Source organism: Dasypus novemcinctus, chromosome 8, assembly GCF_030445035.2.
Source record: "Dasypus novemcinctus isolate mDasNov1 chromosome 8, mDasNov1.1.hap2, whole genome shotgun sequence".
Classification (NCBI taxonomy): domain Eukaryota; kingdom Metazoa; phylum Chordata; class Mammalia; order Cingulata; family Dasypodidae; genus Dasypus; species Dasypus novemcinctus.
The window spans coordinates 120467029-120493051 of NC_080680.1; the positions used below are offsets into that span (position 1 = coordinate 120467029).

A 26023-nucleotide genomic window follows, 5' to 3' on the forward strand; every position below is an offset into this window, starting at 1 on the left:
TTTCAGATGTTCAAATAGTATTTTTGCCTTGTGCCTAATTCAGTTATGCCTGTTATGAGTTGAATTGCATTGCTCCCCAAAAGATATGTTCAAGTCCTAATTCCCAGTCCTGTGAATATGACCTTATTTGGAAATAGGGTCTTTGAAGACATGTTAAGTTAAGACTGGTGTCTTTATAAGATGAAACTTTGGGCACAGGGACACAGAGATACAGTGAAGAAAACCATGTGATGATGGAGGCTGAGATTGAAGTACTGCAGCTGCAAGCCAAGTGTTTTCATTTCCTTGGCTGCTTATGCAAATACCATACAATGAGTTGCCTTAAACAATGGGAATTCATTAGCTCATTGTTTTGAGGCTAGGAAAAGTCCAAATCAAGGCATCGTCAAGGGAATGACTTCTTCCTGAAGATGGGTGTTCTGGGGCTGGCTGCCAGTGATCCTTGATCTTGGGCTCCTCTGTCACATGGCAATGCACATGGCAGCCTCTCCTGGTCTCTCTCTTCTCTTCCAAGTTCCACTGACCTTCAGCTTCTTGCTTTCCACAGCTTTCCCTCTGTCTGGATTCTGTTTACATAGGACTCCAGTAATAGGATTAAGACCCATCCTGATTGAGCTGGGCATGATTTAGGCAATGGGTGGGGGGGCTGTTCATCTCTTCGTAGATAACCTAAGCTGTATGTGCCCTGAGCTGTGCGTTTGGGACAGTGAAAACTTCAGCCCTGCCCTTCGTAACCATGACAACAACTCCAGTCCTGGAGAAACAGTTTAGCAATGCAAACTGTATAAACTTTAACTATTCAGGGAAAATGCAAACCAAATGTGCTAAAAGCTTATCCAGAATGTATGAAGTCCATGCTAAAAGCTTATCTAGGATGTGGAAGACACAGGTTAATTCAAACTTACTGAGCACTGAAACAAAGAACCATTTGGCCCTTCCTCTGTATAAAAAGAACTCAAAAAACTTGTACGGGCTTGAATTTCTAATGATAAGCTCTGACTCCTGGCGGGTTGTAAATAAATCCTTTTTCCTTCCCAAAATTATTCCTGAGTCCTGGCCTTTCTATACGCAAATAATTGAACTTCTCTCGACTTCTACAACAGGCACACCATCACTGAAGTAACCACCAAAATGTCCTACTTACAATGGGTTCACACCCACAGGAATGGAGTAAGTTTAAGAACACGTTTTTTTTCTGAGGCACATAGCTCCAAATCACCACACCAAGGAACGCCAAGGACTGCTGGCAGACTTCAGTAGCTAAGAAGAGGCAAGGAAGGATTTTCCCTAGAGACTTCAGAGGGAATATCGCCCTGCCAAAACATTCATTCCATATTTCTATCCTCCGGAATGGTGAGACAATAAATCTACCACCTAGTTTGCGGTACTTTATTATGGTAGTCACAGGAAACAAAATTTGTAAAAGCAAAATATTCATTATTTTTTAAAAAGTCTGAAATAGGCTTATTTTCTTAAATCTTTGGCAGTGGTTTTCACCTGAGGGTGATTCTGCCCCCCAGGGGACATTTGGCAATATCTGGAGGCGTTTTTGATTGTCACTAGTGGGGAGAGGAGTGCTACTGGCATCTAATGAGTAGAGGCCAGGGAAGCTGGCTACAATGCACAGGAAAATACTTATCCTTCTAAGAAAAAGAGTTGTCTGACCCCAATCAAACAAGTCAATAGTGCCAAGGCTGAGAAACTCTGCTTTGTGGTGATTAAGTTCACTGCCATGCGATGAATTCGCGCTGGCTAACATGCAAGGCGCTAACAGCTCCCAGCTCAGTTGTCCTTTTATTTGCTTCCATGCACTGGTGCTGGAGGACACCTTTGGAAAGGATCACTAGAGCCACATATGACTAAATAACTTTGCTATCAATAATGAGGATGATCTACAGTTACTTTGGTCTGGAATGTTCTGGTTCACTCCTACTCTCCAGTTCATTAGATTCACCTAGGACAGTTAACAAGGAAATGATGATGGGACAATGACCATCCCAAGGAACAAAGAAAATCTTCAATTGCAGGCAAGATACTCCCATCCATCTGCCCCATGAGATCTAAGTCCCCTCTCAATTAGAGTTGTAGTGGGCATCACCATCCCAGAAACCTCAGATGAGGAAATGAATGATAGGCTAGAGTAGACTTCCTGTTATTCTGCTGTAGACTTTTTGTGATTTCAGCAATGGAAGAACTTTTATCATTGATGGGGATGCAGTGGCCACTGGACATTCTGAGATGTGGGAGAGGGAAAAAGAGATGTAATATACATTTTCATTTTTGGGCATTGTCCTGAGTGACATTGCAATGACAGATACCAGACATTCTGTATATTGTCATAACTTACAAAATTGTGCTGGAGAGAGAGAAAGTACAATATAAATTATAATCCACTCTTAGTGATAATGCTTTAGAATGTGTTCATCAATTGTAACAAATGTAACGTGCTAATGAATGTTGTGGCTAATGTGGGAAAATATGTGGGGGGTAGGGAGTGGGACAAATGGCAATCACCGGTATTTTTAATGTAACATTTATATAATTGAATTATCTTTAAAAAATAAAATTGTAAATAAAAACTAGATACACCCTCACAGCAACAATCAAGCCAATGCTTATTTTACCAAGCAATTGGACACTATAACCCTGAGAAGGTGACACATGAAACTAACCATTGCAATCTATAACTAATAAACTTACAACCTGTACCAAAACAAAACAAAACAAAACAAAACAAAACAAAAAACAAAAACAAAAACCAGGGGAGTGGATTTGTTCTCTACACTTAGAAAAACCAAAGACAGGTTTATCACAACTTCTCAAGACCTGAGCCAAGGCCGACCCCTGGCTGTGCCTCTGAAGCCAGCTGGAACTTTCAGCTTCCACATCCTTCCTCCCCCGCATCCTTGAACACCACGCGCTGGGCCAATCCTGATCCCTGGTAGGAAATAGCCAACATGTTAGTCTCAAAGGCTGATGGCTCGGCTGCTTATGGGGCCTGGAAACTGGGGCTCCCTTTTCTCCCCAAGAGCCACCCTGGCTCTCTCCTCCTGATCTGTACACCCGAGCTTCAATTCTGGTTCCTGCTGCTGAGTTCTAGAATCTCTTGATCTGCTTAGAGACCCATGCTCCACCTTGCTCTTGACATTTTTCTTTGAAAGTCTAGATTACTGACTAAGAACCAAAGTTGGGTGCCTGGGACCCTGCAACTTATTTCCAGAATATTGGGCAGGCTGGACTTCCTCAGCACCTGGAGCTGGCTTAGTTCCTGGGGCACCGCATCTCCTGGAGTGGGCAACGGAGTGTCAGGGCTTGTCCATGTCCTTATTGCCCTGGCCTGCTGTGAGGTCACTGCCACCTCTAGACAATCCTGGTTGTACAATACCCTCCCCCTGTAAAACTGCATCTCCATCTCCCAGAGCTCTCTATTTACTTCCGTATGTTTTTTTCTCCATTACACTTATCTTCTAACAAACACCACAATTTATTTATTTACTTGTTTAATGTCTGGCATCCCGCACATAAAAGATAAACCCAAATGAGGGCAAATTGTTTTCTGGTTTGTTTCCTAATATTTCCACAGCATCTTAGTCAGTGTCTGGCATATAGTAGGTACTCAGTTGATATTGAAAATCCAATGAATATGACAAGCTCCCCAGTGTATACTTTAATTATAAATACAGAAGACAAGCAGAAATGAAGTGATTGCATAAAATAAAGTCTCTTTTCAGGTAAAATACAATTAAATAACTTTCAAAATTGAGGAGGATTTTCTAATTCTCAAGAAGGTTGACATTAAGCTTGTCTCAGGGTATCAATTTTACAACCATAAAACACTGTGACCTTTGAAATTGCATTTAAAATATTCATGCCTCATTTAGATCACACTTAATTTATGGCAATTAGTGCTACATGAATTAACTGTTTACCATGATACTTTCTATTCTGTCCAGTGTGACCTAATCCTTGGACCTGCCCTAACTGGCATAAGACCTGCTTGGTATTTAGTTAAAATTTTATTAGAATTAATAATGGAGCAACTATATGATCCCAAATGAATAGGCCACAATAAACACCTTCAGGATTACAGGCTATTTTAGGTGCTAAGGGGCCATTCTAGGCATATTTGGATCAGTTTTTTTTTTTTTTTCTTTAACTCAAAAGAAAGTAACTATCAAGCAAGGAGAAGTTTATTTTGTTTTCCTTTTATGAAGCAGGCAAATGAAAAAAAAATCCCAATTCTAATATTCTTTTTACTCTTTACTTTTCAATATAAAAGTTCTTTTAAAAAAATCACTATTTAATAATCAGTATTGATAAAAGCATCTTTAGTTGATTGCATTATGTACCCAACAAAAGGCACATTCCTAACCTCAACCTGCATTCCTGTGGGTGTGAGTCTAGTGTAAATAGGGTCTTTTGAAAATGCTATTTTCAGTGAAGCTGTGGCCCAGCTGAAGGAGGTCGGGCCTTGCTCCATATTAGGAGGCGTTGCAAGCCAGGGGTCAGAGGAGACCACAGCAAGGCAGTGAAGCAAACCAAGGAGCTCAGAGGGTGGCAGTGAGCCAGCTCCAGAGCACAGCCAAGCAGGGACGGCAGCCTGGCCTTGCTTCTCCTTGATTTTGGATGTCTAGCCTGAGAAAGCCTGATGCAATGCACGCTTGCTGTTTAAGCCAATGCGTTATGTAGTATGTGTCACAGCAGCCTGGCAAACCTAGACAAGCAGGCATGAATTTATCCCATCTGTTCCCTAAGATGAAAACAGGCTGTGCAATTTTATCAAGGATGTGAGGGACAAAGAAACCTCCTTCACACTTTATTTTGGTGAGATGGGTCTTATGAGCCAAGAGGGAAGACTGAGTTATTGAAGTCGTTCAAATGTCTGGCTCTCTCCTCCTGATCTGTATACCTGGGCAGTTAGCAAACACCCAGAGCTCTCTGGAGCTAGCTGAAGCACCTGTTTGGGGGCTCCAGGAGGCCAGAAAAGCATCCTGCAACATCCTTGAAGGAATGGAAGAAGGAGGCTGCCCATCTGCAGAGATGACTCGTAAGAAGAGGCTCTATACCCTGGAGGCTGGTGCCCATCTCCAACTGGAGGCACAAGTCTCCTCAGGAGCTGTTCCGGGGCTGGAGTTGAAGGTTCCACTTCCCCAGAAAGGGGGGAGGAAGAGATGGTTGGGTACCAACTTCAGCGACTGATGAGTAAAATACAGCAGGCTAAAGTAAATTCCTGAGAACAGCTAAAGTTTGAGCCCATCCAAGTCAGAAAGAGGCCAGGAGCTGCCATCTTAACTCTGCACCTGACACGAGGAGAAACAGGGCAGATTGAGAATCCCAGTGCTGGTGGGGCCTGGCTTCTTTCCATCCAGATCAGATTGCAGCTCTAGCCTAAGACCCAGTGCCACCTCCAACAGGGAGGAAGCTGCAAGGACCTGTGCCAGCCTCTCCGGGAAATTACCGGCCAAGCGTCGGAGGCTGGTGATTGTCCTACTCTGGTGGCACAAGCTGCCCCAGGAGCTATACTGTGACTGGAATTGGAAGCTCCATTTCCCAGAAACAGGGGAGAAGGAGACAGTTGGCTGCCGATTTCAGCTACTGATTGGTAGACTTGGATGTCTAAGAGATAACCCTAGGAACAGCTGGGGTGTGAATTTGTCCAAGTCTGAAAAAGGCCCATGGCCTCCATTTGACTCAGCTCCGGCCTGAGAGGAAGCCTGGCTGACCAAACATCTCAGTGACAGTAGGACTCAATTTCTTTCAACTGTATTAGCCTGCAGCCCTAGCCTAGGCTTCAGTCCCACCTCTGGCAGGGTGGAGGGTGGTTAGCTCTGTACCAGCCATCCAGGTAACTGAGGGTACTTTTGGCTGTCACAAACTGAATAATTACAAGTGTACTGGGGCAGCTGCAGTCATCTTGGACCTGCACTGCATAGACTGCTGCCCATACTTGCAGTTCCATCCATGCCCCAGGCAGGGGAGAAAGGGGCATGAAGCTTCATCAGTCTCTTTGGGAAACTACAGTCTAAGCCTGCACAACTTGGATTATTCCACACAACCATGACTCTGTCCCTACCTCTGGGAAAGGAGAAAGTTGGGAGAAGCTTCATCCATTCCTGTGGCAATGAGAGCAGCTTAAGCCTCCACAGTTTATAGCACTAATTACATCCTTGGCTCCTACTGCACAACCAGTAAGGGAGAAAGGGCAGGAAGCCCTAAACTAAAGACAAAAACTGCACCCAGAAAAAATACTCTAGTAAGCCAGATGCCAAGACACCAACCAAAAATTACAATCCATACCAAGAAACAGGAAGTTATGGCCCAGTTAAAGAAACAAGATAAGCCTCCAGATGACATAAGGAGTTGAGACAACTCATCATAGATGTTCAAACAAATCTCCTTAATAAATTCAATGAGATGGCTAAAAAGATTGAGGATATTAAGAAGACACTGGATGAGCACAAAGAATTTGAAAGCATGCATAGAAAAATAGAAGATCTTATGGGAATGAAAGGCACAATAAATGAAATTAAGAAAACATTGGAATCACATAATAGCAGATTTGAGGAGGCAGAAGAAAGGATTGCTAAGCTTGAAAAATGGCCTCTGAAAGGGAACAAATAAAAGAACAGATGAAGAAAAGAATGGAAAAAATTGAACAAGGTTTCAGGGAACTAAATAATAGCCAGAGATGTGCAAACATAGGTGTCATGGGTGTCCCAGAAGGAGGGGAGAAGGGAAAAGGGGCAGAAGGAACATTTAAAGAAATAATGTCAGAAAATTTCCCAACCCTATTGAAGGACATAGATATCCATGTCCAAGAAGCACAACGTACTCCCATCCAAAAATATCCAAATAGACCAACTCTGAGACACATACTCATCAGAATGACAAATGCCAAAGACAGAGAATTCTGAGAAGAGCAAGAGAAACGCAAGGCATAACATATAAGGGATACCCAATAAGATTAAGTGCTGATTTCTCAACAGAAACCATGAAGGCAAGAAGACAGTGGTCTGATATATTTAAAATACTACAAGAGAAAAACTTCCAGCTAAGAATTTTATAACCAGCAAGACTGTGTTTCAAAAATGAGGACAAGATTAGAATATTCACAGATAAACAGAAACTGAGAGAATTTCTAAGCAAGAGATCAGATTTTCAGGAAATACTAAAGGGTATGCTAGAGCCTGAAAATAAAAGACAGGAGAGAGGGTCTAGAGGAGAGTCTAGAAATGAAAATTATATCAATAAAAGTAGCTAAAAGTGTCAAAAGAGTGGTGAAAATAAAATATGACAGATAAAACTCAAGTACTCAGGAATAAATTTAACCAATGATGTAAAGTACTTGTATTCAGAAAACTGCAACCCAATGTTAAAAGAAATCAAAGAAGTCCTAAATAACTGGAAGAATATTCCATGCCCATGGACTGGAAGACTAAATATCATTAATATGTCAATTCTACTCAAATTGATATACAGATTCAATGCAACCCTGATAAAAATTCCACCAGCATTTTTTAAAAAATTGAAAACACAATTAGCAAATCTATTTGGAAGGGTAAGGGGTCCTGAATAGCCAGAGACATCATAAAAGGAAAAGCAAACCCTCTCTCTGGACTTTAAATCATACTACCAAGCTATAGTGGTAAAAACAGCATGGTACTGATACAAAGACAGACACATAGACTAATGGAACCAAACTGATGGCTCAGAAACAGACCCTCACATGGATGGTCAAGTGGTTTTTGACTAGCCTGTCAAACCCACACAGCTGGGGCAGAACTGTCCATTCAGCAAAATGGTGCTGAAAGAACTGGCTATCTACAGCCAAAAGAAGGAAAGAGGACCTCTACCTCACACCTTATCCAAAAATTGACTCAAAATGGATCAAAAACCTAAAAATAAAAGCAAGAACCATAAAAATTCTAGAAGAAATTGTAGGAAAATATCTTCAAGACCTGGTGGTAGGTGTGGATTCTTAATGGAGATAACAAAAGGACTGAGATGGACTACTGATGTTTAATATATGTAGAAGTTTTAATTAGTTTTACTGTAAAAGTGTGGAAATATGAAGAATGGATGGTAAAAATAGTAATAGCTAGTTTATAAATAGGGATGTGGCTGAAAATGGTAGCCTAGGGATGCAAATGCCAATTGACAGGATGCTAGAGAATAATCTAGGAACTGAATAGCACAGTAAACCAAGAGGTGGATGAGAATTGTGGTGGACGGTACAGATGCAAGAGTGTCCTTTGTGAGCTAGAGCAAATGTATTTCACTACTGCAGGGTGTTGGGAACACATGGGAAAAATACAACTGGAATGATCCATGGACTGTGGTTAGCAGTAATAATATAATGTTCTTGCATCTATGCTAAAGATGTACTGTGTTGATAATGGGGCACTATGGAAAATGTGAGCGAAATATATACTATGGACATGGCAACAATCAGATGATATTATCTTATCTGTAACAAATGTTCCACCACAATGCGGTGTGTTGACAGAGGGATGTTGCTTGGGAGTTCTGCATATGTACGTGATTTGTTTTATAAGTTTACAATTTCTGTCATTAAAATATGTATTTAAAAAATAATAATAGGGTAGGTTGGGTGAAAAACACACTAAATGTAAGATAAGGACTATAATTTGTAGTAAGATTTTGACAATATTCTTTTGTAATTTGTAACAAACATCTCATGACAATGCAAGGTGTTGGTGGAGGCTTGATGTATGGGACCCCTATATGATGCTATGCATGTTTGTTTTGTAAGTTCACAACTTTTACTTTACACTTAATTGTTTATGTATATTCATATATAAATGACATAAAGATAATAATAATAGGAGGGCTGGAGGAAAATACTTTGGTTAGTAGTAATATTTTGACAATACTCTTTAATCAATAATCTTTAATCTAAAAAGGTTTAACAACAGTGTAAGGTGTTGGTGGTAGGGTGAGTTATGAGGGCCCTGTATGATGTTATATACGTTTGTTTTATAAGTTCACAACTATTACTATACACTTTATCGTTTATATATGTTTGTGTGTGGGTGACATATTTCAGTAAACTAATTAAAAAAATTATTCAACAATTCCATTTTCTGAGGTTGCAACTTAATGGTGGTAGCATGATTTAAAAATATATATATATTTCTAATTTATATTATAAAAGACTTTATATTGAATATTTTAATCCATAACAATTTATCTACAACTCTGATCATTTCCTTAGGATAGATTATTTGAATGGGAATTTTGTATTAAAAAGGACACTTATTTTTTAGGCTACTGAAACATGGTCAAATTGTTGTGTGGAAAGGGTATATCAACTTACTCTCTTATCTAAAAATGTATAGAATCCCAGGCTTTTCTCATCCTTGACAGTGTAAAGTATTATTATCTTTAAAAATATTTTGCTAAATCATTGGCCTTTTTTGCAATGTGAAGTGGATTATGTTTGTTGGGAAATACTATTTGTAATGAATTTGAGCATAAATATGTAGATCGTAAGAGGAAAGTCATGCCATTTCAGTTTAATTAGAATAGTTAACTCAGGCAGTTGTCATTTTCCAAAGTCAAGTGCATGATAGGAATATTGGTGGCTACTGGGCTAGAAAAAAAGGCAATATACAATATAATCTCTTTACAATATAATTTCTAATACATTTTAGCCACTATCTTACTTTATTTTTACAAATCGAAAAATGGAGGGAAGCGGACATGTCTCAACTGATAGAGTATCCACCTACCATATAGGAGGTCCAGGGTTCAAACCCAGGGCCTCCTGGCCTGTGTGGTGAGCTGGCCCATGTGCAGTGCTGCTGTGTGCAAAAAGTGCCATGCCATGCAGGGGTGTCCCCTGTGTAGGGGAGCCCCACAGGCAAAGAGAGGGCCCACAAGGCGAACTGCCCTGTACGAAAAAAGCACAACCCATCCAGGAGTGGCGCTGCACACACAGAGAACTGATGCAGCAAGATGACGCAACAAAAAAGACACAGATTTCCAGTGTTGCCGAGAATGCAAGCGGACACAGAAGAACACACAGTGAATGGGCACAAGAGAGCAGACAATGCACAGGGCGGCGGGGGAAGGGGAGAGAAATAAATGAAATAAGTCTTTGAAAAAATGTAAATACAAACAAATTATTTAAAAAATGGAGGAAACAGCCCCATTTATATAGTATTCATTCCAAGTAGCTTATTTTCCTTCTCTTATGAAAAAATTCATTCACGGATTCTCAGAAAGAGTATGTTTCCCTTAAGATAACAAATTCCCCCCACCTCCAATACTCCTATATAAAAAGTCAAACTAGACTGTCAGCTTTCTCTTAGAATTTGCTTTATTTATGCCTCAATTTTCTAGAACTAAGCCAAAGAGTGGTAATAAAGTTAATTAAATTTGAGGCAAAAATGGATATTTAAGAATCAACATTTACAGAACGAATTTTAGGTAATCTGATTTAACAAAAGCTTATCTTTGCCTTTTAGTCACCAGAAACACTTCACATTTATTGAAAACCTACTATGTGCCAGGAACTTTGCAATATGCTGTAAATAATGAATGAAAAAGATATAGTCCTTGCTCCTCAAGGGCTTACAAATTGATAGGAACAAAAGACTTAGGCAGGTAAGATAGAATTATGTATCCCAACAAAGACATGTTCTTAAGCTTAATCTGCATTCCTAATGGTGTGAAACCATTTATAAATAGGCATCTTGAAGATGTTATTTTTAGTTAAGGTGTGGTCCCAGTGAATCAGAGTGGGTCTTAATTCATACTACTGGAAGCCTCAGAAACAGAAGAAACTGGAAACCAGAACTCAGAGAAGGTCATGCAGGAAGAAGCCAGAAGTCAGTGGAAACTGGAGGAGCAAGAACAAGGAAAGAGATAGAGGCAGAGGTGCAAGCCAAGGAGCCAACAAGGATGCCACAAGCCAGCACCAGTATGCTTCAGGTTTCCTGGAGAAAGCATGGCCTTTCCAATGCCTTGTTGCTGGACTTGTGGCTTCTGAAACCATGAGCCCAAAATGCTTGTTGCATATGTGAACCCATTGTGTGGTATTTGTCATAGCAACTCTGACAAACTAAGACATGGCCATAAAAGAGGTAGGTATAAAGTTCAATGGGGTCCTGAGAGAGATGGCAACTAGCTGTCTGGATTAATAAGGAGGAACTGTTGAAGCAAAACTCTGAGGAGGAGTAGGATTTGGCCAGCTTTAATTGTGAGGAGGTAGTTATGGGATAGTCTAAGCAGAAGGAGCAGCACATGCAGAGGAACTGAGGCAAGGTGCTGTCACATGGTTCTTTTGAGGGTTCCTAAAGCAGTTTAGCCTGGTGGGAGAAAAGGTCCTTGTGTGGAAGTGATGTGACATGAGGCTAGAGACAGGAGAAGATCTCAACAAATGTAGGACCCTGGAGGGCATATTACACACGCTAGAAATTCTTTGCAAAGGTTTAAGGAGGGAAATGAACTTGATTGCATTTTTACTTCAGATTGATCAATGGCAGCAAAATGCAAAACTGTAGGAGAAAAGTCATACCATGTCAGTATAATTAGAATGGTTAGCTGGGACAGTGGTCAAAACCAATTGGCACTGGGGTGAATGGAGCAAAACAGGATGCAGGGAGATCACTTAAGGGGGTGGGTATTTTTTTTTATCCCTCCCCCCTTGTGGCTTTTTGCTTGCTGTCTGCTCTGTGTGTCCATTCGCTGTGTGTTCTTCTGTGTCTGTATTTATTATTTATTTATTTACTACCCCCCCTTGTGGCTTGCTTGTTGTCTGCTCTCTGTCCATTTGCTGTGCGCTCTTCTGTGTTTTTGCTTGTCTCCCTTTTTGTTGTGTCACCTTGCTGAGCTGGCTCTCTGCGGCACTGGTGGGCCAGTGGCTCTCCACAGCGTGCGGGAGAACCTGCTTTCACAAGGAGGCCCTGGGACGCAAACCCAGGGCCTCCCATATTGTAGACAGGAGCCCAACTGATTGAGCCACAGCTGCTTCCCAAGGGTGGGCATTCTTTTTTAAAGATTTATTTATTTATTTCTCTCCCCTTTCCCCCTTGCACCCGTCCCGGTTGTCTGTTCTCTGTCTTTTTGCTGTGTCTTCTTTGTCGGCTTCTGGTGTTGTCAGAGGCATGGAATCTGTATTTCTTATTGTTTCGTCATTTTGTTGTGTCAGCTCTCCGTGTGTGCGGTGCCGTTTTTGGGCAGGCTGCACTTTTTTTCGCGCTGGGTGGTTCTCCTTATGGGGCGCACTCCTTGCGCGTGGGGCTCCCCTCCACGGGGGACACCCCTGCGTGGCAGGGCACTCCTTGCGCACATCAGCACTGTGCATGGGCCAGCTCCACACGGGTCAAGGAGGCCCAGGGTTTGAACCGCGGACCTCCCATGTGGTAGATGGACGCCCTAACCACTGGGCTAAGTCTGCTTCCCAAGGGTGGGCATTTTTAATGGACTAAAGCATTGATAGTCAAACTTCAGGATGCATCAGAATCATCTGGAGGCCTTGATAAAACACAGGTTATAAGGATTCATCTCCAGACTTTCTGACTTAGCAGGTCTGGGAAGCAACCAAAGAATTTGAACTCCTGACATGTTCCCAGGTGAAGTTGCTGGTCAGGGACCACACCTTGAGAACCACAGGCCTAAACTTAAGGAGATGAGGACAGATGGGAGATATGTGGGGAGGATAGAATCAATGGGACTTAATAGTCTACTGGATGTGAAAACTGTAGGAAGAATGGGATTTGGATGACTCCCAGGTTTTCAATGGAGGAACCGGGTGGATCTTGGTGTCATAAAACAAAAAAGGGAAAGCATGAAGTACATGTGTCTTTATCAAGCAATGCCCTTCCCCTCTGCTGCTCTGTCTTTGAATTCTCCAATGTCTACCTGTTACCTGCTGCCTCCCCACCCTCTCAGTCAGCATCTCATGCTGTTGAACTTTAATGACCTCAATAGAATGCCTCTGCCTTATGCTCTCAGGATCCACCATTCTGTTAGCATAGGATTTGTCACTGATTCCAAATGTAGGAAGCTGATGCTCCTCAAGGGTGACAAACGTCTACATTAATAGTGGCCTTCCAGAAACCATGCCTCATCCCAAGGCAATGATTTGAGTGGGAATTTTAGGCACCACGATGGGGAATCTGAAAGATTCCTTGGTAGAGGGTGGAGGCCTCAAATCAACAACACAATAAATCTAGACTCGTTCTCCCAGCAGGCCTCTATATATGACAGAGATCAGTTAGAATTTCCATTCTCCGGATCCTGCCCCAGCTGGGGTGGGTCACAAAAACATTATGACTTACCTTTGCAGAGAAAAAATAAATTAGTGACTCTTTAAGATATTTCTTTTTAATTGTAATCTAACAACTCTCTGCTTTAAAGAACTTGCTTTAATTGTGCATGCAGGAAGCAGATCAGAAGGTGGTCCTAAAACCTTCTTTCCTGAATCAAATTATGTGCATGTGTGTGCATGTTCACACACATGCACACACACAACTCTGACCCTGGGTAAAGTTACTTTACCCCACTGTTACCAGATGCTTCACCAGCAAAATTAGGGCTGTGGCCTACCTTACAGGGTGTTGGGAAGATGATATGAAAATGTCTGTTAAGTGTCTAGTCCAGTGTCCTGTGGCATAGTCTTTTCCCTCCTTGTCTTTTCCCCTTAGTGGTTTGTTATCTAGCTGCTCAGTGGAAAGTGACCAAGGCCTGGACTTCTTTGAAAGGTACCCATGTTTGGAGAGAGTGGAATAGACATAGTGACATCGTGTTGAATAGGCTATACCTTATGATCCAGCTGCAGACTTCCACAGGCCATTCTGAAAATACCATCAGTAAATGCTTAAGACTATTTTAAGCCTTGATTGTTTAAATTAGATTTTCCTAAGCTTCCCACTGTGCCACTTCCCCCATTCTCATTTCATTCCGAGGAGTCATTGCATATTTGATTTTGAGGTGGACACTTGCTCATGACTTGAAGAAATTCAACCCTTTACCATACTAGGAAGAAAACAGGATTCAGGATTGCCAAAAGGGTTAAGAGCATGCTAAAGCTTTCCCAGTTGTCAGTTCTATATGTTTTAAATGATATCATGGCTGGTCTAATTGCAACTCCCATGAAGATCTGGTCAGTAGGTCTATGCAAGATCTCATTAGAGCACTGTGATACTTACCATTTCCTGGGTTCTTACTGGGTAGGAAGTTGGCTGAAGCTCTACATGCAAGATCTACCATCCTACCTGTACCCAGACACATATTAATTATGCATATCACCCAAGGAGTTTTTATAAGAGTCCCAGAAGGTCTGTAGGATACTTGTCTGTCTGTATCTCTTGTCGTGTACACCGATGCAAGTTATTTGTTTTCTAAATTTGGAAAGGCATTCTTTTAAGAACCTGATGAGTTGGGTTTCCCACACTTTATTAAGTTACCCACAGAACAAAATTTCTGGGCAGGAAGTCTTTGTGGGCAAGTTTGATTATTTCTAAATCCATTTTATTGGTGTTGCCACAAGCCCCTTTCACCTGACACAGCTCAGAGAATCTGGCAATATCCAGTCAATCTTAAAAGACATGCACAGTGGGAATCTCAGAGAAATATTGTGTAGGGAAAAAAATCAAAGTCGAAATCGTGCATAAAATAAATTAATAAGTACCACTTCCTTTCAAGGGTCAAAAATTTGACTTGGCACCAGATCGTAGGATTAGGTTTGATATCTGTCCTTAGAAAATGTCCAGAGCAACCCTAGCTTTTGAAAGTTGTGGTTCCACAGCTTGATTGGATTAAATCAATCCATAGCTTGATTTATTTTTTTCTCAGTGTGTTCACTTGAGTATGTTTTTCTCATAACTAAGGACTCAGTTCAGCATGTTCTTGAACTTACCTATGAATCTTATGATCCTTCGGAGTAAGGGGTTCAGGTAACAGCATTCTCCAGTCAGAATAGTTTTCTCCTGGGCAATCAGAGATTCCCTGGTTGACTTTATGAAATACATGGATATCTCACCAATAAAAATCTGGGGAAGGAACAGTTAAGAAATGTCAAGGTGGAGAACAGCTGGATGAAAGCGAGCAGTGGCTTTTTAAATAAATCTAACTTTTGAGGATCCCCAATCATTTTGAATTGAGGAGGTGGAGGGTTAGATAATAGTTTAATTCTTCAAAAGAATGAGAGAAAGCAATAATTGATAGTTTCAGGTAGACTTCAGGCTGTAATATTAAATTCAAAGGTCCAATAATAAGTTGAAATAATACCTTGTAATACAATTTATAAGGATTTTGCTGAGATTGATTTTTTAAATTCAATCACAGTTGCAATCATGAGAAATAGATGGTCATGCATCCAAGAGGGCATTACACACATATCAAAATAAATTCTTACCTCATTATTTGATAATACTACCATTATTTACATAAGAAACCTTATTTGAACATTTTTCCCTGAGATCTATTTTTCCTGCTCTGAACTCGTTGCCTATACTTTCTTTATATTTGGGCCTCTTTCTTGTTATTATCTTGAATGATATATTATCATTTAAAACATTGTGCCCTTATGTAGATTGTAAGCTCTCTGATGATAGGAAATCTATCTTATATATCTTTATTTCATTTAGCACCCAGCACAGGGTGCATGCATCAGTAAAACAGACAACTGGCACAAGGGAAGACACTGCCCTACTGAAGACAGAGGCCTATCGATGGAGAATATAAAGTTAATGACTGTCATCGACTGAATCCTGGGTGCTAGGCTCACAGGGGTCCCTGGTGTAGGTAGTACTACTTTTGCTTTTTGGGTGGGGAAACCAAAGTTTGGCAAGGCTCACTAATTTACCCCAGAGGGCATGCAACTGACTCTGGGGGCCCTGGACTTGTACCTGGGGTAACAGGTGCCAGGGCCCATGCTTCTCACTGCATTTTGATTTTCCTAGTCCTAATTTCAACATTTGCCCCCAGAAGAAAGTGATCTTCTGCATGCTCTTCTTTCCTTTAACCAGGCCTGTGGTTTTCAATAAACTTCATCAAGGTTTTAAGGATTCCTTACAGTCCTGCTGTCATTAGGGATCACCGGCTGGTTGGATAAAGATGACATCCTGAGAGGCACACCAAGAATGGAAATTAAACCACAGAGTCACTTCTAGACTATTTTCCCTTCTTTTGTGAGTGATGAAACTGAGGGTCTAAGGGACTTGGCCTTGCTCAGCCAGTGTCTGAACAGTTCTGGAATGTGGCGTATGTTTCTATTTCCACTACACAATTCTACCTTTTTAATAGGATGTGTATATTATATATATTCAGTTTTTAAGCATGCTGCATTTAACCTGCTTTGTTTTTTATGTCCTCAATATTAAATCCAAATTCAAGCAATATTTATAATTCATACTATGTATGAATTATAGTGGTGGAGGAAGGACTCTGGAGTCAGACCTTCCTGGCTTTGATTCCCAGCTTTATAACTTACCAGCTCTGATGACCTTGGATGCATTATTTAACCTCTCTATGCCTCAGTTTTCATCTCTATAAAACCAGGAAAGTAGCAGTGCCTCTTTTTAGGTTTAAATACTCTATGACTATATACATATATTCGCACATGTATGTGTGTGTGTGTAGTGCACCTGCAACCTAGTTTGCACACTATGAGACTTCAATTCTCTTGTTAAATCAACAATGACAACTCCATCAGCACCACCGTCACTAGTTTTATAGTTGTTATATTATTATCACAAAACACTTTTCTAGATCACTGGGCATGCAAATTCCCAAATGAATAAAAGATGACCTCTCTCCTCCAAGACTACATGATCTACTTGGAATATGTGTGCATTCCCCATGAGGTCCTCATAAAGACCTTAGACTATCAGGCAGTGCATGTCACATACTTTCCAAGGACAAAGTGCTAAGGGAGCCCAGCTCCTAGGTAGAAGGGCATTTCTTTTCTCTAGGAAAGCCTGCCTCGTTCTAGTCAATCTTCACCCCTCATGCCAAGATAGACCTCATGACCAGAAGTCTGGGCAGCTTGCGATACACTTACTACGTGCCACCTGTACTGACGTCAGGCCCTCTGAGCTTCCCCTGTTGGGAGCTCTTGAGCCACATCTGTGAGCTGACTGGCAAGCTTAACCCCAAAACTCTGAGCAACTCAATCAAGGCCATTCATATTCGTATTTCTGACACCCTACCCCTGAACCTGCCCTGCCCAGAACCTGGAATATTGTTAGTTCTCAAAAATAAAAAAGGTTTCGTTTTATTTAGGAGGAGAGAGAAGAAGCATGGGCATTTTGTGTGGCCCACAGAATTCTTGCTGGCTTGCTGGCAGCCAGACCCCTGACATCCCTGCAGGCCCACAAGGCCTTTGGAGGGCTCCTTGGTACACGATCCTCCTGCCTGAAGATGTCCTGAGTCTGGGTGGTCTGACCTTGACATGGACAGTGCTAGTTCAAATTGACATTAGAGTGAAATGAGGAACAAAGACAAAGCAAAGGACCACTTAGTAATAGAAATGTCCTTAAGAGTACAGCCCAAGTTTATAAGAGTTACAAGCACATTGGATTGTTTTGACAGAATTCAGCTTAAAAACTTGAGTTAAGTCTACTAATACATTTCTTATGACTACATTTTAGCAGAATAGTTTTTTTTTTCTTTCTTTCACTGAACAAAATTAGGCTTGCAACTGTTCTACAGTTAGAAGTGATGACACTTCTTTGGAGTTGGGAAACACTGCTCAGTCTTGGCCCCAGCAGGGATGAGCAGATGTACAGAGTGCACAGCACCACGGGGGCTGAACCCAGCAGGAAAGGCCAGCGAGGTCCAGGACAGAGGCCAGGTCCAGGGGTTGCAGGGAGGAGAGTGGCTCAGTTCCAGTACAGAGGTCAAGGTGAGCAGAGTAATTAGAATGGGGTGAGAATTAGGAAAAATAGACAGCATTCAGGCCCAGCTGGGCAAACCATTGGATCAGCAGGCATCTTGCTGGCTGATACCATCTAGGTATGGTTTTGCAGAGTTCAAAATATTTTGGGCCTAACATATCTTGGAATTATCAATAGATTAATGCTCTGCCATTTAAAAACATTTGAACGACTTTAAGAACTCAGTCTTCCCTCTTGGCTCATAAGACCCTTCTTGCCAAAATAAAGTGTCAAGGAGGTTTCTTTGTCCCTCACATCCTTGATAAAATTGCACAGCTGGTTTTCATCTTGGAGAACAGATGGGATAAATTCATGCCTTCTTGGATAAATGAAAGAGGGTTTCCTTGAGGGAGTTTCTCTGGTCCCACAGACTAACTCCAGCATTCTTGCTGGACCCAAATCTGTTAGCTGGCCTTTCTCCTTTCTAGCTCTTATCACAACTAATTACACATGGCTACATGGTTACTGTGATTCTGGGATACGGGCTGTCCTGCATGTCCTGTGGCTGGCTGTATCCTCAGGGCCTCACCCGGTGTAAGGTCCTAATAGGTGCTCAGTGCTGAATGAATGAAGCACATCAGAATAATGAAGGGCTTTTGGAATAGAGGCTGAACGAAGCAGACCATAAAAAAGGACAAGCCATTTCTGTCATTTATCCTTCCAGATCCAGTGAACAGGTCACCGGCCCTGGTGAAGCTTTGCCAGGTTCTCCTGGGAGGAGGGAGACCCAGTCTTGTCGTTGTTCCCACAGCACAGTAAGAGATCTCTAATCTGACATCTACCCCTTTGCTCACAATTGCTCTTTATATTTCCTCTCCATTGGAGACTGTGATGTCCTTGAGGGAAGGACTTTTGTCCTTCTCTGTACAGTGCCTAGAACAGGGCCTGGTATAGAGTAGGCTCAACCCATATTAGGTGAATGAATAAAAGATCAACTCCTTAAAGGATCTACTTATGGATAGACCCCTCCCCTCTTAATTTCCCTTAGATGAACCCTTGAGGAAATTCCCAATATGGACCAGAAAGCACTGAAGTCCTGGTGAATTGCTTAAGAACAAACAAAACCCAGGGACTAAATACCACAAAGTGAAGTGTCTCTTTCAAAGCAAATCCACTTATTTACCTCATTTAGTGTTCAGCAGTTTTGGGGAGGGGGCACCCACCCTGCTGGGCATTGTTCTGGCACTAGAGCCACAACAGTGGACAGAAACATAATTGGGGAAAACAAATATAACTTAATAAACACATAATATGATGTCATGCAATGATACATGTTTATAAAATAAAGCAGGGAAATGGGTTGGAGAGTCAAAAATACATGAGATTCAGTAATAAGAAAATAAATAAACATTGCTTGTTTCAGCTATTTCAAAAGCCCCAAACATTCTGACTGTAGAAAAGGAAATGCCCAAATTCTAGAAGTTCTCCACCCAGTGAGGTTTTCCACTGCCCACACAAGAGGACAAAGTAGCAAGAAAATATGTCAGGAAATCTATACACTCCCTAACCTCAATAAAAACACACACACACACACACACATACATGCAAACCTAAACACATACACTTCAAGGCATGCCTGTCCAAATAGAATTTGACATGCAAAAGGGTATGGGGTTTTCAAATCAATCCAGAAGTAAAATGTCCTAAGACTCCTGCCAAAAGTGATAAGCAGAACAAGGACTGGTACAGTAGGCCAACGACGTTCAAATCACAAATGAGGTAGGGAGCATAAAAGAAAACAATCAGAGCAAGGATGTGTAGTGACCTAATTACTCACACAATGCTTGGAATATATTAAATGACAATGAATGTTTACATAATGAAAAGGGAAGGAAGAAAGAGAGGAAGAAAGGGAGTCATTTTTTGAGTTAAAATGTCATGAGATGTAAGACTATGATGGACTATGATGAAATATCTCAGTGCTCATATCCAAATGAGTCATAGATGTTCATTTTCTTGCATTTTACTGACCACGCATAGGAGGTATTTTTTCCATTCACTGGGTTGTATGGTCTCATCCAGAGCCAGTTTCTGCTTAGAGTGATAGAGACCAGGAAGGAAAGGGGACTTCTCTTCCTTCTGCCAGGCTCCAGCCCCCATCAGATGCTGCTTTGTGCATTGGGGTAGATTGGTGACTCTGGTTTTGTCGATGGCTGGCTTCCCCCTTCTGTATTGTTGCCATCCACTCTCTGCCTCCATCCATGTGGCAGCTGCTGGGGCATGCGAGACTCTCCATGTGTTCAGCTTGGCTGCCCTACTTGTGGTGGCCTTTCTGATTGTTGCCCAATAGATATCATATCACTCATGGCAAATGAGAGTACTTTTTGATGAGAAATGGTCAAAGCCAAACTCCAGATCTGGCAATGAATGAACAGCCAATGAGTTCCACTGGCATGTTTCTCATGCTGGCCTCAGGCACAAGTGAAAGCTTAACTTTTGATAGTAAAAGTAATATATACTTTAAGTGACAAGGATGAGGTCTATCATTATAGTTACCTTTCAAATATAGAAAACTGAATGGCAAATAAATAAAGAACTAACTTTGAAATACAGTCCATCAGTTTTGTGTATTATTTTTCAGATGGTATTTGTTCACAAATGTTTTACAGAAGATCTGGTATGTGATAAATAAATGATATAAATGGGGAAAAATAAAGGGAAGTTTTAGATTTCAAAATATAAAGTTTATGGAAAAGCAGTTACCAGAATATGCATTATAATTATACAGTATAAAGGGGTATTCACTGCACATTACATGTGGTTGCCATTAAAAAGCACATCTAGACTTTGTAGAATACATATTTTAGATCTACACATAGGCTTGTTGTGGTTGCAGTACTTGGCAATGTCAAAGTGGTTGCTGTTTCCCCAAATGTGGCGTTTGAATTTGGGCAAGTAATCAAAAGTCCAGCTCTCGGGAAAGTAAATGAAAATTTTGAGCCCCAGGTTTTTTTGCATATTTTTTTCCTTCATGATTTTGAAAATGAGGGTAAGAATTTTATTAGGTATAATATAATTAAAAACATACATATGTATCTAAAAAATTAAATAGGGAACTACCATATGATCCAGCAGTTCTATTCCTAGGTATATACTCAAATAATTGAAAGGAGAGACTGAAATAAATATTCATACTCCAATGTTCACAGTAGTACTACCTGCAATAGGTGAAAAAAAAAACAAATGTCTATCAACAGATATGAATGGATAAACAAAATGTGGTATATATATACAATGCAATATTAGTCAGCCACAAAAAGGAATAGAGTTTTAATGCATGCTACAACATGGAGGAACTTTGAAAACATGCTAAGTGAAATAAGCCAGGCACAAAATGATGAATATTGTGTGATTCCACACACATGAAACATCTAGAAGAGGCAAATTCATCCAGATAAGAAAGTAAATTAGAGGTTGCCAGGAGCTGGGGGAAGGAGGCATTTTTGTTTAAAGGGTACAGAGTTTCCATTTGGAGCGACGGGAAATTTTGAATATAGCGAGTGGTGATGGTTGCACAATGCTGGGTATGTAATCAGCGTCACCTAATTGTACACGTATAAATGGTTCAGATGGCAAATTTTATGCCATGTTAAAAATGGAGTAAAATAGATGTAAACACATCTAAATGTCTCGTTGAATGTTTGATGCTTTCATTTCCTGTTCTATCTAGGCAAGAGTGTGTGTTGAAACAGGAAAGAAAGAAATCACTGCCCCTGGCCCTAGAGTATGGAGGCCTGGTTGATTCCAGCTCTGCTCAGCCCTTGCTCTCTCTGGGCCTCCTCATCTGACCAAGGAAGGAGTTGGACTAGGAGGCCCCTGAGGTGCTGGGCGCTTCCAATCTCCTTTGTGATGGCAGCTGCCAGGAGTGGGCTCACTGAGGGAAACTCTGATGTCATACAATCAAGCTTCAACCTCACTTCAGCCAGCTAAGCTCACCAGGGAGTGCCTGACTTCCTTCAGCCATCCCTGGTTTTTCAAATCCCACGGGACATTGCCCTCACCAAGTTTCTTCCCTTAAAGCGAAGGGGACATGTCCTACCCCAGAGTCATCACATCTCTTGGCATTTCTATCACTTGACTTCTTAAAGGACACAGTGGCTGGTGACTGGATTTTGTCCACTCTCTGGGATTTCCATTTTCTGCCACTTTGAGGCAGAAATTCTTTATTTACTTCTTTATTTACTTCTCAATGTTAACATCTAAGTAGCCCTGGGTGTTTTTCATGCTCGTAAGCATTGCCAAGACAGACAGACATGCGTTGTTGTAGATTGTGTTTAAAATAAAAGCGACCCAGGGCATTTCAAGCAGACAGAATCTGCCCCTAGTCCTGACAGCTAACATCTTACCCATTGCTTCAGCCCTTCCTGAAGGATGTAGTGAGAACCCCAGATCTGCAGAGAAGCTCTGGTCCCTTCACTTCCTTTGGCTGCTTCAAGGGTGCTTGACTTCTGCTTTTTCACGACTTGGTACACATGACTGAAGTCAGCTGTAGAAACTTCCGATGCCTCTCTAAGGATCAAGGCTTAAATGGAGTTGACACTATTTGGGTAATGATGATTCTTCAAAAATCCTTCATAGATGGGATAATAAGAGTTTTGTGGGCTGGACTCTTCCCACTGGTCTCAATTCAGAGACTACCTGTACCCATTCAGAAGCCCGTGTTAGCTGACATGATACAAAATGATGCAACAAATTGGTCCCCCGTGTTTCCATGGTAAGCATGCCTCTTTATGGGACAGAGTCAGAGGAAGAAACAAGCTCTAAAGGAGATTTGGAGCATTCACCTGCAGTTTGGGCAGAAAATGGGAAAACACGTTTTTTTACTTTGACCTTTTTTTTAGTCCGTTACAATGAATGGGGATATTTATAAATCTTCCTCAGGAAAATGTAAATTGTAGGGACTGAGTGCATTAGCAACAAAGAAAATGTGGTCATGGTAGCTATTACTTTAAAAGATGGAAGTTATGTGAAAATATGAAAATAGGCAAAGAGAACTATCAAATGTCAAAACAAGTTTCAAAGAGAAGGTTGCTCAGAGCCCAGAAGATGCAGATTCGGAGGGAGTACAAGGTCCCACAATGTTTTCTTTGGTTTGGCAGATGTGTCCCTCATCAGTCAGCCAACAGGTCGGCAATTAAGAGGCTGCTCTGGGATCTGCACTGAGCATTGGATTTTCACATTGACTGCAAGAGCTTCAAGCCAGAAGCCCCTGAATGCAGATGCACGATTTTCTCCAAAGGGTGCCTTTCTATCAAATTGCCTCTGTCCCTTCTTTTCCTGGGAAATTCTAGATGGATATATGTGTGCGTACATACTTGCATGCAAACTGTGAGCTGGTTCAATTCTCTCGGGCTCGGAGTCATATGTACTGCTGCTACAATACTAAATACTCTCCTGTCACTTTGTTATGAGGCCAAGAAAAAGATTTAATAGCCATTTTCTCATGCCTCATGGCCCTGGGGCTGAGATAAAATAAGGGTAAATCAGATTCTATGCCACATAAATCCTGTTATCCAAATGAGCTCTCTGCCTTTGACTCTGAGGGACTGAGTTTATTCAGGAGACCTGAGGCAGTATTTAGCCAGGGTCTCCAGGATAACCAGAATTCACCCTGCATAATGAAAGTCTGCATTTTAGGTATGATTTTTCTGTAAATTTACAGTTCCTCTTATCATTATCATCATCATCATCATCGTAAAAGAATACACACTCTGCAAGTTTCTTTGAAGCGCAGGCTACCACTTCTGGCTCAGTGGTTCTGGACACAATAAACTCTCCATCCTCTCAAAGATCTGGGACAGCAGTGACCTTGGCCTAAGAAAGTTTATCCCTAGTGGCCTTGCCTCAACATGTCACTGATCTTTTCTGACAGCAAAGCTCAAAAGAAGAAATAGGAGATGACAGGTCAAATGCATTCTCGGGTCTTGCCCTCACACCTTTCTTGTAAATTCCTGCAGTTGGTCTCTGGGGCTGTGAATGTCTAGTCACAGGGACACATGGCATTGTAACACTCTAGGGTTTTCCGTGGTTAATGTACCTGACGATACCCAGAACACCAAGGACAAGCCTGGGTTGAGCCACTCTTTGAAAGTTGTCATCAGTTAGTGCTTAGTCACCCAAAAGGAGTCTCGCCTTCTTTCTCCTCCAGTGAGAATAGGATATGGTGTTGAGGAGGAATTAAGAACTGGTGGAGGTCTGGAGAAATCCTTGATCAGGGACAGAGGTACAAAGTTGAACTCAAGAACGAACGTAGAGACTCAGGAGTTGGGAATATGACATTTGAAATCTTCTAACCAGGATGTTCTTTTCTTGGCTCTCATGGGATCTGAGAACTGGAAGTGACCTTGGAGATCACTTAACCCAACCTCTTCTATTTGCAGATAAGGAAACTGAAGCCTATAGAGGGAGCAGGACTTACCGTAGGTCTTGACTGGAGTCCCTGCCTCTCCTGAGAGACCAAACCTGAGAAGATGGCAGCATGAAGAGAAGGAAGCACTCAAATTCAGAAAAAGTGGTGTGCTGAGTTAGGCACTTGGAGTCTTTCTGACAGTTAGCTCAGCAGATGCTGCTCTTAGGTCATCCTTCACTAGGAAAGGGCAGGAGAAATGAACCCAGCTTCTTGCTCCCGGGAAATGTTCCTGAGTATCAGAAGAGTTCTGCTTTCTGTCCTGCTACTGCTCACTTATTTTCCCATCTTGGAGGAAGATCAAGCATCATCAGCAGGGTTCCAAGGCCACACAGTTCTCTGCCATACAACCCATCAACAATCATCAGCCCTGGTTCCTAGCAATGCTCCTCACTTAGGAAAAAAATAAAAGTGGCTCCATATGGTTGGCTATCTGTCCAATATGTGCAGAATTCACTGGGACCTTCGACAAATTATGTGACCTCTTCAAGTCTAAATGCTCTCAAGTCAAACAAATATAAATACTAATATAGGATGTTAATAATAGGGTGTGTTGGGGGAAAAATACACCAAATGTAAGCTACAGACTGTAGTTAGTAATAATATTTTGATGATGCTCTTTCATCATTTGTAACAAATTTTCCACAGCAATGCAGGGGGTTGGTGGTGGGGTGATGTATGGGAGCCCTTTTTGTTATACATGTTTGTTTTGTATATTCAAAACTTTTACTATACACTAATTGTTTATGTGTGTTCATGTAGGAATGATACACTTCAATAATTTTTTTAAGGAGAAAAAAATGAAGGGGTTGGACCAAACACTTTTTCTAGGGTCTCTGGGATGCCGCTCCTTTTCTATTTCACTGGGAACTTAGAAAAGGACTACAGAATGTAAGTAAAGGAAATGATGTTATTCTTACCTTCATCATTTATGGAATATTCCTCAGCACATATTTTGTGGGCCCATCAGCATAAATGGTCATATATTTCATCCAGAGAAGCAGAGTAATGGAAAGGCTGAATTACAGTTTCATAGTTGCAAGTTTGTGGAGAGCTATATGTTCCTTTTTTTTTTTTAATGTTACATTAAAAAAAAAATGAGGTCCCCATATACTCCCCACTCCCTCACTCCATTCCTCCCACATCAACAACCTCTTTCATCATCATGGGACATTCATTGCATCTGGTGAATACATTTTGGAGCACTGCTGCACCACATGGATAATGGTTTACATTGTAGTTTACACTCTCTCCCAGTTCACCCCGTAGGCCATGGCAGGACATACAATGTCCAGCATCTGTCCCTGCAGTACCACCCAGGACAACTCCAAGTCCTGAAAATGTCCCCACATCATATCTCTTCTTCCCTCTCCCTACCCTCAGCAGCTACTGTGGCCACTTCACATCAACGCTACAATTTCTTCCATTACTAATCACAATAGTTCCATAGAAGAATATCAGTAAGTCCACTATAATCCATACTCTATTCCTCCATCCTGTGGACCCTGGGATGGTGATGTCCACTCCCCCTCTATATCAAGCGGGGGAGCTATAGGTTCTTAATGCTCATTTCACTGTCCATTGACCATATTCCTTTGGCTTCCCTTGGAGTGTTTGACCTATGTGCCATTTAGGTCATTTGGGGAAAATGAATTGATGAAAGAGATATGATCAAACACTGTAACCTGGAAAAGAGTTTCTGCTGAAAATC

At 41.4% G+C, this 26023-nt stretch overlaps 1 protein-coding gene across 2 annotated transcripts in view; it reads right to left on the bottom strand.

Annotated features, from left to right (window-relative positions):
- PLPPR1 (phospholipid phosphatase related 1) overlaps positions 1-26023 on the bottom strand; it is a 316568-nt gene that overhangs the window by 29017 nt on the left and 261528 nt on the right. For both annotated transcript variants that reach the window (XR_011649506.1, XM_058302596.2), the window contains exon 4: positions 14888-15020. Coding sequence is in view for 1 of the 2 variants with exons in the window: in XM_058302596.2 (XP_058158579.1) it covers positions 14888-15020 (133 nt within the window). In the remaining variant the exon portion in view is untranslated. The remainder of the gene's footprint in view (positions 1-14887; positions 15021-26023) is intronic.